The following is a 12,273-nucleotide window of genomic DNA, read 5'->3' on the forward strand; positions in this document are numbered from 1 at the left end:
TAAACAGGATAAAATATTTGTAGCCACCCATGGAGGGTAAGTGGTAAGGCCCCCACACATCAGAGTGCACAATATTAAAAGGAAAAGAAGATCTTTTATTGCTCAAAGGGTAATTGTTTCTACAATGCTTTGATAACTCACAAGACTCACAATGAAGACTGAACAAACTAATTCCCTTAAACAGTTCAGGGAATAGATGACTCAAGGCAGAAAAAGACAGATGACCAAAACGACGATGACACAACATAATCCGACTAATAGACTCTGAAGATACAGATCCGAGAGCAACATTCCCATGATGATCAATGCATTGTCCCGGAGTATCAAGCAGGTATATTCCGTTCGCCTCATGGCCACTCCCAATCACCTTCTGAGACTCCAGATCCTGAAAAACACAATAGGAAGGAAAAAAATGCTACACAACAGTTTAGTGACTTGGTTAAACTACTTACAAACAACAAATTTGTATGTAGTTTAGGTACATGAAGGGCAGAAGGTAGGAACAAGGAATCCGTAGCCTTGATGGTTCCCTTACCAGAGATAGGGGCAAGTGAACCATTAGCTAAAGTGATTTTATCACGTCCAGGAAGCAAGTCATATGAAACAAACAAGGTAGAAAGGTTGGTCATATGGTCAGAAGCGCCTGAGTCAATAATTCAAGGGATCTTGAGATTACCTGAAGTGGTTGCATGATTGGCAGAAGCCCTTATACCTGAGTGAGCAAATGCAGAAGAAGTTGAATTTCTTGAAGAGTTGGAAGGAGAAGTCACATCACCCAACTGACTGATCATCTTCCCAAACTTTTCATATTCTGCTCTCATGGCTTCCAACTGTGCACAGACTTCCTGATCTTTTACTATCATGTTTTTTCTGAAAATGAATGGGAATAAGTTTAGGATGTAATTTCCAGCACTTGTCTTTTGTGTGCTTCGGCTTCTTGCAGTACTCACATATAACTTCTTTCTTTCTTGTGCCACCAAAAGTTCCAACACTCCCTTTAGGTTTAACCCCCATATTCGCAAAGTGATCACTAATATCAGCCCCTTGAACCTGGACAACCCTTCTGCTCTCTTCACTACTCACCAATGCATAAGCTTGTGACAATGAGACACACTCCTTGGAAAGAATATTCTGTTTTGTGATATCATATTCTGGGTTTAGTCCGGTTAAGAACTCAAACACCCTGTTCCTTTCAACCAATTTTCTATAGGTCTCTGCATCATTGGTGGTGTCCCAAGTTACAGTTTCTATTAGGTCAATATCATGCCATAGAGACTTCAGGGTTGAGAAATATACAACTAGAGGTTTCTCCCCTTGCCTTAAATTCTTTACATCCCTTCTCAATTTATATGCTTTGGCCACATTGAGTTTTTGGGAATAGGTTTCTGCAATACTGTCCCAAATTTCCTTTGCTGAATTCATCCATAGGTAGTGTTGACTAATTTGTGGCTACACTGAGTTCACAAGCCACCCAATGACAGTGTAATTTTCTTGCATCCACTTCTCGTAGGATGGATCATCTTCTGGGAGAGCCTTCTTGCTCCCGGAAATGAACCCCCACTTTCCTCTACTATATACATATATCTTTACTGATTGTGACAATGCCAAATAATTAGTTCCATCTAGTTTGATTGTGGTCACAGTCAATAAAGAATCACTTGGAGTCCCCTAAACCAGTCCATATTCAGCGCCATTCTTGTTTTCAAACTCTGAGGAGTACATCATGTAAACACTTCAAATATGATTTCAGATGACTTCTACAAGTATACTAAATGAGGACGAGCAAGGGCTGAGTTCAATCATCCTCAAGACAGAAACAAAAACTTCTATACGAGTCACCCCAAAAACAGTTTGGTTCAGCCTTCAAGAAGTAATCAGAAGCTTCTAGGCACTGTGCACTCAACCAAAGTTCCTTTTCAAATCAGGGACTTCAAGGTAATCACCAAAGAAATAGCCAAGAAGAGTGAATATCAAATAGTAATGCTGAAAAGACCTTTTTACAAACATAGTGAGGGCAATAGAGACGACCCCACTGTCAAAAAGAAAAAAAAGCCTCAAGAGCAGTTCGTACAGTCCCCAAAAACAGCCAAATAGAAGCAACAATCCACAGCTCTTGATACAAGGATGTTTCGGCAGTTTTGACAGTCCAAGGAGTGAAAACAGTTCAGAAAACAGCCCAGAAATTTCTGGGTTAAACCAGATTAAAGGGCAGCCGGAAGTTGTATAGAAACAACCCAAAAATTTCGGACACTACAACAGTCCAAACACACCCAAAAATAACCAGAAAACTGAGCACAACTTACAATTTTGAGCTTCAAATCAGAACCAAGCTGTTCCCCTTCCCCTTTTTCTTTTCTTTGATTCTTCCTGGCCACTGAACCACTTCTCCAAGAGATTCGAGTCTTGGGCACTTCCAATGACCTCCAAGAATCAGGCAACACGAGTTAAGCTTCCAGCCCTAGGATATTGAAGTTTAGGTATGCTCTGATACCATGAAGAAAACTGAAGAGAGTAGACCTTGTGAGTTCGGCAATGAGGACTTGAGAGTGAGAGTTTCGAATCATACTCTCTCTCAGCACCCTAACATTGTTTTATTAAGATAGATTTGAATAATTACAAGGAGGCCCTTAGTTGGGCAAGAAATTACAAAGAACATAATATAGACAGGATGGGCTCAAGTGATCTTATGCTAGTATTTACCTTGAAAGATTTCAAATCCCAGATGCGCTCAAGCGATCTTATGCTAGTATTTACCTTGAAAGATTTCAAATCAAGAAACCAAGTTTAAGGTGGTTTTCTAGTTACAATATGACTCTTGGTTAACACCCATTAAATGGTGATGGGTCCAAACAATGACTCTATATGTGATATCCTGATAAAAAATGGACACTATAGTGTAGAAGTACAGAATTGTCTTTTCTTTGTGAGAAAGAAGGTGCTGAATGGAGTGTTAGACACTGCATAGGTTAATACGGGAAACCAATGGGCAGACTTATTTACAAAAGGGTTGAGTTGAGGAAGAGTGGACTACATATGTAACAAGCTGGGATTATATGATATATACTCACCAGCTTGAGGGGGAGTGTTAGAGTAGGGGTATTTCTGCTTTTATACTTGTTGAGGTTGCTGATCTGTATTATTATGTTAGAACTAGTGTCTCACTTAAATAAGGGATTTGTGTCTTTTCCATTATATTAATAATATAAACACATGTCTGGCCGAATGGTAGGGTTGACTTTTCCCTAATTCGAACCAGACTTTTCTCCTCCTTTTCTCTCTCTCTCTTTCTTTCTTCTTTCTTTCTCTTTCTTCTTGACTGCTAACATACAAACAGAATTCAAAGGCAGGCCGAATTATAACAAAGGACTTGATTGCAAATGTGTTGTAGAACTTCTTTGTGCTTCTAGGAAGTCATTTTGATACTAATCACAGATTAGAGAGATTGGATAGAAGATTACAATCTAAGAGTAGGAAGACAAGGCATCTCTTTGGGAAACCCTAATCCTTAAGAAGTTGAAACACTAAAATCTCACGCACCCTAGAGGGTCCACCATTCTATATATATGATATATAGAGGTCCCACACAAGAGAATTCAATCATCCCTAGCATGCAAATTGTACATCTCATTCTGGTGCCAAACAGATCTAGATTTGGAAGCAATAATTACAGTGGACAATGGCAGCAATTTGACTTATGTTAGAGGAATCAATTTGGCATGTAGGATCATACATGCTAATGGAAATTCTAGATTCAATAACCAACCTTGGACATGAAGATCAGCCATTAGCAGGAATGAACTAAAAAATTTTGAAAACCAGTCAAATACAACATGGAGACCTTGGGTTTACAATGAGGAAGAAAGAAACATACCTTATATACCAAACCCTTATTATATTGAACAGAAAGTCCATCCACATTCAAGAGAATCTCATCTCCTTCCTGGAGGTGATTACCATAATCATCCAACATCTACAGTAATAATGGTAAAAAATGAATGTTATTGGAAGCTAAAATGGAAGTGGAACACTGTTATCAATAAGAACACAAAATCAAAGTATACATTATTTTCTCCCAAGTCATGATTGTGTAGACAGTCTACAAAACGTACATTACTATACAAGTAATGAGGTAACAAAGAATGTGTCTAGCAATCCTGAAAGAAAACTTAATTTTTCTACACTCTAAACAACGTATCCCACAACACTCTGAACTGCTCTACAAGCTATAAGATCCAGCCAAAGTTAAACCTTCATACTAGATAAAAAATACATAACAAAAAAAATAACAAATCTGTATCTCTCAAAAGAACCAAAAATCCTCACAAGTTCTAATAGAATCTTTAATACATTTTCTTTCAAATAGTCATTGATTTAATGTTATGCCTAGGCACACAGGTAAGGAGCATTACAAATAACAAATCTTATCTCTCAAAAAGAACCAAAAATCCTGTCATCTACCGAGCCAACCCAATCAGCAACAGTGTAAATCTCGACTCTCATATGCCCATGCTTCTTGAACAATAGGCTTGTCCCTAGGAATTTATTCAGATAACTCAGTACCCTGTCTGCCACTTCCAAATGTGCTACCTTGGGAGCATGCATAAACTGGCTGAGAACCCCCACAGAATATGCTATGTCAGGCCTAGTCATGGATAAATAGAGCAATCTTCCTACAAGTCTTTGGTACTGCTTTGGATCCTCCAACAGGTCACCACCACAGTCCCCAAGTTTATGATTCACATCTATAGGAGTGTTGGCAGGTTTGGCCCCAAGTTTTCCTGTATCTCTCAGAAGATCTAGGGTGTACGGGTGTACTTTCTTTGAGTGATGAAGCTGCCCTGTTGGGAGCGGGCCACTTCAATTCACATGAAAGAAGAAGAAGAAGAAGAACTGTTTACTGTATTACAGGTTTGAAGAGAAGAAAAGAGAGAGTGAAGAGAGGAGAAATAAAGAAGGGGTTCAATGGTGAATGATCTGCTGCCCCCATACACTCCTTTATTTATAGCTTTTAGGATCCTTATAAGAATAGGAAATAAACAAAAATTAGAAACAATAAGGCCAGTCAGCCCAACTTAACAGAAATTAGAAACTATTAATAAAAGAAATTAGAAACAACTAGGTGTGGGTATGAAACCACACACACTAGAGCCTGAGTGTGGGTATGGAACCCCACACTCGTGGCTAGACTGGTTCATGGGCCGGGCCGGGCCGGGCTCAGGCCGGGCTTTTAATCGTCATTAACAGAAATATGTTAGGCCCGAGCCCGAGCTCGGCCCGACCAACGGGCCTACAACTTGGGCCCAAGCCCGACCCTAATAAAAAGCCCGAAGCCTGAGCCCGAAGCCCGACCTAATAAAAAAAATTAGAAATTTTCCCTATTCAATAATCAATATAAATCATAATTTGTTTACATTAAAAAAATATATAAATTCAAAATTTATTTATATTAAAAAAATATATAGAAAGAAGGGAAAGAGGATGTGGAGAAGAAGAATTCGGTTGGAAAAAGAAGGGAAAGAGGTGAAAAAAAGAGGTGTATTCAATTAGAGTTTTTAGGTTTATTTATAGATCGGGCCGGGCCGGGCTCGGGCCAGGCTATTTTGGCAAATCCTGAGCCCGGCTAGAATTTATTGCGGGCTGGGCTTTTTGGCACGAGGTTAAGCCCGCAGGCCTATATACCTGTTCAAACCCGTCCGGGGGCCGGGCCGGCCCGTCGGGCCACCCAACCCATGAACAGGTCTACTCGTGGCAACCAACTATTTCTTCAAATTCCAAGGAAGTAACACAATGGACCTAGATCCTTCACCTCAAATTGTGTAGCTAGGAACCTTTTTAACCTTTGTTATCTCTGAGACCCAATCACCGGTAATGACAATATCGTCCACATAAACAATCAAAGTTGTTGTTTTCCCTTGTTCCTTCTTCACAAAGTGTGTGATCAGATTGGCAATGCTTGAACCCCATTTTTTGAATCGCCTGGTGAAATCTACTAAACCAAGCCCTTGGTGATTCTTTTAGGCCGTATAAAGCCTTCTTTAATTTGCACACATTTTGCTCTTTACCCTTAGCACAAAAACCAGTAGGTTGAGTCATGTATACTTCCTCTTCTAAATCCCCATTCAATAAGGAATTTTTAATGTCTAGTTGATAAAGCTCCCAATCAAGGTTTGTCGCCAAAGAGATAAGAACCCGGATATAATTCATTTTTGCCACAGGCGTAGAAGTCTTAGCATAGTCAACACCATACACCTGTGTAAAACCCTTTGCAATCAATCTAACCTTGTATCTCCCAACTGTGCCGTCTACCTTGTGTTTCACAGAGAACATCCATTTGCACCCAACAGGTTCCTTTCCCTCGGGAAGATCCACCAACTCCCATGTGCCATTTTTGTGGAGGGCATTGATTTCTTCCTTCATAGCATTTGTCCACTTAGGAGAAAGGAGAGCATCTATGACACTTTTAGGAACTAGACATTATCAATTTTAGATAGGAAAGCACAAAATGAAGATGAGACATTTTTATAGGATAAGAATTGAGCCATGGGATAGTGTGTGGTGCATGATCTAACCCCATTCATTTTTGCAATAGGAAGGTCTAGATCACAATTTGAAGTGTCAATGTCAATGGGTTCAGGAGTTTCAACAAGGATAATAGTACCTAGGTGAGGGCATTGGTTGCATAGTCTCTGACTGTCCCTTGCCCATTGAACTCTATTGGCCTTGACTCCTGTGGTGATTCGTGGGGATTGGGAGAGATAGAGATAGATAGAGAGAGGTATGGTTGAGAGGAAAAAGTCACTACTGGCTGCCACCAGTTTTCTATTTATATTAACTTCATAAAAGAATCAGAAATTACAAGTATGCCCTTGGCGGCATATCCTAGAATCAGAATAATAAGAAAAAGAAGAAAAAAAAACAATTGTAACTGTCCAACAACCTACTAACAATAGATATAAAGTAACAATTAAGTAAGCCTTATAACACTCCCCCTCAAATTGGGCTAAAGATGTCTATCATGCCCAGCTTGTCACATAACTCATTGTGCCGCAAGCATGGAAGCCCCTTTGTAAGGACATCAGCAAGTTGTTCCTTGGAGTTGACATAAAGGATGCAAATTTCCCTTTTTTCCAGTTTCTCCCTTATGAAGTGTTTATCCACCTCAATGTGCTTGGTCCTCTCATGTAGGACTGGGTTGCTGGCGATGTTTATTGCAGCCTTGTTGTCACAGTAAAGGGACATAGGACTATGAACAACAACTCCAAACTCCCCTAGAAGGTTCTTTAGCCAAAGGACTTCAGCCACCCCATGTGCCATAGCTCTATATTCAGCTTGCAACTAGTAAACCTTGGCGTAATGCCTTTGCTCAGAATAGGTAGTTCTAGCCTGTTCCCAAATCTCACTAGCAGTGTCTACCTACATAAAATTCTTTTTCACATCAGGTTCCATGGTTGCGAGGAGCCAAGACATCACCATACTGTTTTCTTGGTCCAACCTATCATGTTTAGCCGTCTCACCCTTGGGTTCTTTCACCCTTCCATTGATGTAACCAGCTTTACTCCTTGCTGTTGCATAGAGTTTTACACTCTTAGCCCACTCCAGGTAGTTCAGACCGTTTAAAGGGGTAATTGGCATGGGAAAAACCATGTTTTCACCTCCCATACCCGCTATGCTGCGGGTTGGTGTAGCCCCCGATGAAGTTAATTCATGACTTGCCATTGAATACTACTGAAAACCAGTCCAAATACCACCCAACAACACAGCCGCCACAATCAGAATGTGAGCAACTCAGGGTTTACTCCAAGAATGTGAGCAAAAGAACATTAAATACTGCTGAGAACAAAGGGAATACTGCTGAGAACAAGGGGTTCAATCAACACAACATCCAAACAGAACAATAAACCAGCATGGTAATTGGTTCAGCACCACCAATACATACATTACAATCAGTCTGACTGTAGTTCACACACTCTAACCATCCAACATCCAAACAAATAACTATATAATCAAGGCATGAGCCCTACACACCATCGGCCAAAGAAGGCTGAGACAAACTGAAACAAAAAACACACCTGTTCAGCACTTGTACGAAGGTGCTAATCTAAACTTGACTTCACAGCATCGGACGAGTCTACATCAGCATCGTCCTTCTCCGACTAGGGTTTTCTTGCTATTACAACCAAGAAAAATAAATCACAAAGGCTGTCGCCAAAAACTGCTAGGGTTTCTGCAGAAATAGCCACGTCCAAACACTTTTTTAAAAATAGGGCAGGAGGGATCATAAGTCTTTTTCAACCCAGAAAACCTACTCTGATACCATGTGGTGATTGGGAGAGGGAGAGAGAGAGAGAGAGGTACGGTTAAGAGGAAAAAGTCACTACTGGCTGCCGCTAGTTTTCTATTTATATTAACTTCATAAAAGAATAAGTTACAAGTATGCCCCTGGCGGCATATCCTAGAATCAGAATAATAAGAAAAAGAAGAAAAAAACAAGTAACTGTAATTGTCCAACAGCCTACTAACAGCAGCTATAAAGTAACAATTAAGTAAGCCTTACAACAACTCCTATAACGTTGTCTTTGAAAGTCACGAAATGGAGGAAGGTCAGGTGGGGAAGGCAACAAGACTAGAGTTTGTTTCTGTTTCTCCTCACCAAGATTCTCCCCCTGACGGGAAATAGAAAAAAAGGGAACATTTTCAAAGAATGAGACATCCATAAGGACAAAATATTTCCTTGAGATCAGATCAAAACAACAATAACCCTTTTGTGAAAGGGGATATCTAAGAAAAACACGCATAATAGCCTTAGGATCATGTTTACCCGGAGTAGGGGAGAGATCGTGGACGAAGCACTGGCACCCAAAGACACACATGGGTATGGGAAACAATGGAGCCTTGGGGAAGAGGAGCTGGTGAGGGGATGTATATTCCAACAACCGAGAGGGCATCCTGTTGATAATATATGTGGCAGTCATAACAGCATTTAGCCAAAAACTTTTTGGAGCTTGCATCTGTTGCATCCGCAACTTGCATCCACAGGACATAAAAAAGTTGGAGAGGTCACCATGAAAGTACTCATTGGCATTGTCTAATTGAAAGACCTAAATCTCTGTCTGAAATTGGGTGTAGACCATTTGTTGAAAATCTTTCACAAGCTTAGGAACTTCTTCTCATGAGTGCATGGGGTACACCCAAGTGAATCGTGAAAAATCATCAATAAAAGAGATAAAATATTTGTAACCATTCTCAGTTGGAATATTCACAGGTCCCCAAACATCAAAGTACACAATATGGAAAGGAAAATCCAATATTTTATTACGTAAAGGAAACGAAGTTTTACAATGCTTCTTAATTGACACACTTACTAAAAATCATTGACAGAAACAGACGTAAATAAATTTGGAAATAAGTACTTCAAAGAGTTAAATGACATATAACCCAAACGATGATGACACTAAAAAACTTGACTATTACTAGACTGACTCGAACACTCTAAAACTGCAAGACTAACTTTATTCTCTAGCACATAGAGGCCATCGACCATGTTCCCTCTACCCATCGTCCCCCTAGAAGCTAAATCCTAAAAAACACAAGAATCGAGAAGGAAAGTTACTGAGCAGTTCAAAGCATGTGTAATACTACTGATGGATAACAAATTAATACCCTGGAGTCTCCATGGATTATTGACTCTAGTGCCTCCAACCATATGGCTGGTAAGTCAACTTTGTTTCAATCATATACCCTTTTATCTATAAAAGATAAAGTGAGGCTTGTTGATGGATCCTTCTCCTCCATTGCTGGTCGAGGATCTATATCTTTACCTCTTGAGGAGGGAGGAAGCAAATGAGGTAGAAGGTGCGGGTCTAGAATCTGTTTGTCTGATAGCCCTACCATACTGCTTCAAATAGTCATAGAAGGAGCTGATAATATCTTACTTGGGATCAGAACTAGAGGAACAATCTAGAGACTCATGTGAGGCAAGATTGGCAGAGGTGAACTTGTGAGTTGGCTTCTTGTTCTGTTCTGTTGCAGATTTCTTGTTGAGTTCCTGTGCCCATTTCGGCTTTCCATGCAGTTCCCAACATGTCTCACAGGTGTGTCTAGACTTCTAGCAGTGAGTACACCACAATTTATCCTTATCATCCACCTTTTTCTAATTTTCCCCCTTCCTAGCCGAATTGGTGTTACTTCTTACGGCTAAGGCTATGGTTCCCCCTCAGGAGGATTCATAGCAGACCTAATTTCCTTGGGCTGAACTAAAGCATACACCTCTTGGACAAACGGAAGATCCTTGCTGCCCAAAATTTGTACCCGGATAGGCTCATACATGGGATTAAGGCCAAGAAGGAAAGCAAACACCCGTTGCTGGGAGACCAACTATTTGTAGGCCTTGGCATCTTTCCCACTTTCCCATTCAACGGTTTGGTAGTAGTCCAATTCCTTCCAAACAGATGTGAGAGCAGAGTAGTAGGCTGATAAACTCCTCTCACCATGCTTGCATGTTGAAGATTCTGCCTGTAACTGATAAATCCGTGCATAGTGTCTCTGTTCTGAGTATGTTGCCTTGGCTTGATCCCAAATTTCCTTGGCTGTCTCAGCCCACATGAAATTTTGCTTGACAGAAGGCAGCATTGAAGTCAAAAGCAAAGACACTATCATGCAATTTTCCTGGTCCCACTTATCATACTCAGCAGTACCAGCCTTAGGTTCCTTTGTCTTCCCAGTTATATGTCCAGCCTTACCCCTGGCAGTGATGTAGAGTCGCATCTCCTTGGACCAAGCTAAGTAGTTTCTGCCATCCAAGGGGGTAATGATCATAGGAAAGTGCAGGATCTCATAACCACCAGACATCCCTCCTTGATGTGATGTAGTTTCTGAAGTTGCAGAATCTTCAGAATTCATGGGAACCGAGTGAAGGCAGCAGACACAAACTGATTTCAGTCCTTACCCAACTGGGTAAATACAAAAAACTGCTAAAACAGAGCACAGCCTTTCTGTCATAGGTTTTCACAGATCTGAGAGGACCCTTTTTAAGGCAATACGAACTACAGAACACATTTAAAGAGGCTGCTGCACTCTGTCAGTCAAACCAGGTCATTTATGACCTACCAAGGGTCCTCAAGCATGAAGATTAGTGGGTCTTCACACCCACAAAGAGGGATAAACTCCCTTTATACCATCCGGTCAAGCAGAACAACTTAACCAGTTCTTGGTTTCAACACCAAGAACTGAAAAAAAGGAGGTGATTTTAACTTCTGTTCATATTCAGTCCAGAGTCTCTGTAGTTTCCAACCCAGGAACAACAAAAAACACAGGAAGAGAACACCAACCGCCAAAGGAGATTCAATCAGTCATCCACTGGTCTCTGGGTGTCGTATGAATCAGTTGCAGTCCAAGAAATAGGGGCAGGACAAGAACAAACAGTCTTCAACTGGAGTTCGCACGTGTCTCTTCCATTCTCAGTCTAGAGGAGCAGGGAAGAATTTCGACTTGCAGGAGATGATTTACAGAGCACTGTCCCACGCTGATACCATGTTCACATCAATAGAGCAGTGGGCGAAGAGGAGAGAAGGAGAAGAGAAGAGGAGAAAAGAGAAAGAGATTGAGAGAAACTCAAACTCATGCTGGCGGCACCAGTCTTTTTTATTATATATACCAAGGCGACCATACAACTTAAAAGAAGGTAAAAAAGACCAAAATACCCCTTGCGGCATACACCAAATATTACATCACTAGTGTTGTTCTCGCATCCTTCTTTATACAAGATATTTTTCATCAAACAACATTTTATTCCTAATCCTAAAATATAATAAATCGCAATTAAAATCACAAAACCAATCTCTTTAAATACAGACCAAAGATTTAGCACCCTTGCATGGACTTGTTTGGGCTTGCCTCAAAGGGCTTGGTTAGGTTTTTGGAGGTGGAGCCCTTGGTCCAACCACTCTACTTAAAGAGTGCAGAGTCGGACTCAAAGGGGCTGCACCTAGGATTAGACAAGATGCATACCCTGTGTAGAGAGATTGAGCCGAATAGGCCTTATTTTTATTTATTTGGGCAGCTTTATTTCTGCTATAGTTTTCCTTCTTTATGAGCCTTAATACTTTTTTTTTTTTTTGAGAAAAGCCTTAATACATATTCTTTTTATGTCTTTTAACTCGGCCACTCTAGGGGCACTCATGTAACTTTACATGCTTTATGTTTAAGCACATGTTTAATAAAACTGAGAGAGAGAGAGAGGATCAAACAGCTCTCTTCCTATTCTTTTCTTCCATT

At 40.5% G+C, this 12,273-nt stretch overlaps 1 protein-coding gene across 10 annotated transcripts in view; it reads right to left on the bottom strand.

The window, feature by feature from the left end:
• GMI1 (gamma-irradiation and mitomycin c induced 1) overlaps positions 1-12,273 on the bottom strand; it is a 123,795-nt gene that overhangs the window by 24,026 nt on the left and 87,496 nt on the right. For 8 of the 10 annotated variants that reach the window (XM_088963163.1, XM_088963166.1, XM_088963167.1 and 5 more), the window contains one exon: positions 3,872-3,970. The exons of the other annotated variants lie outside the window; for them this stretch is intronic. In XM_088963163.1, coding sequence (XP_088819289.1) covers positions 3,872-3,970 — 99 coding nt within the window. The remainder of the gene's footprint in view (positions 1-3,871; positions 3,971-12,273) is intronic. 10 annotated transcript variants of the gene reach the window in all.

The sequence above is a fragment of the Nelumbo lutea genome, chromosome 1 (assembly GCF_056320005.1).
Source record: "Nelumbo lutea isolate HS-2025 chromosome 1, American lotus-T2T, whole genome shotgun sequence".
In the NCBI taxonomy this organism is placed as follows: domain Eukaryota; kingdom Viridiplantae; phylum Streptophyta; class Magnoliopsida; order Proteales; family Nelumbonaceae; genus Nelumbo; species Nelumbo lutea.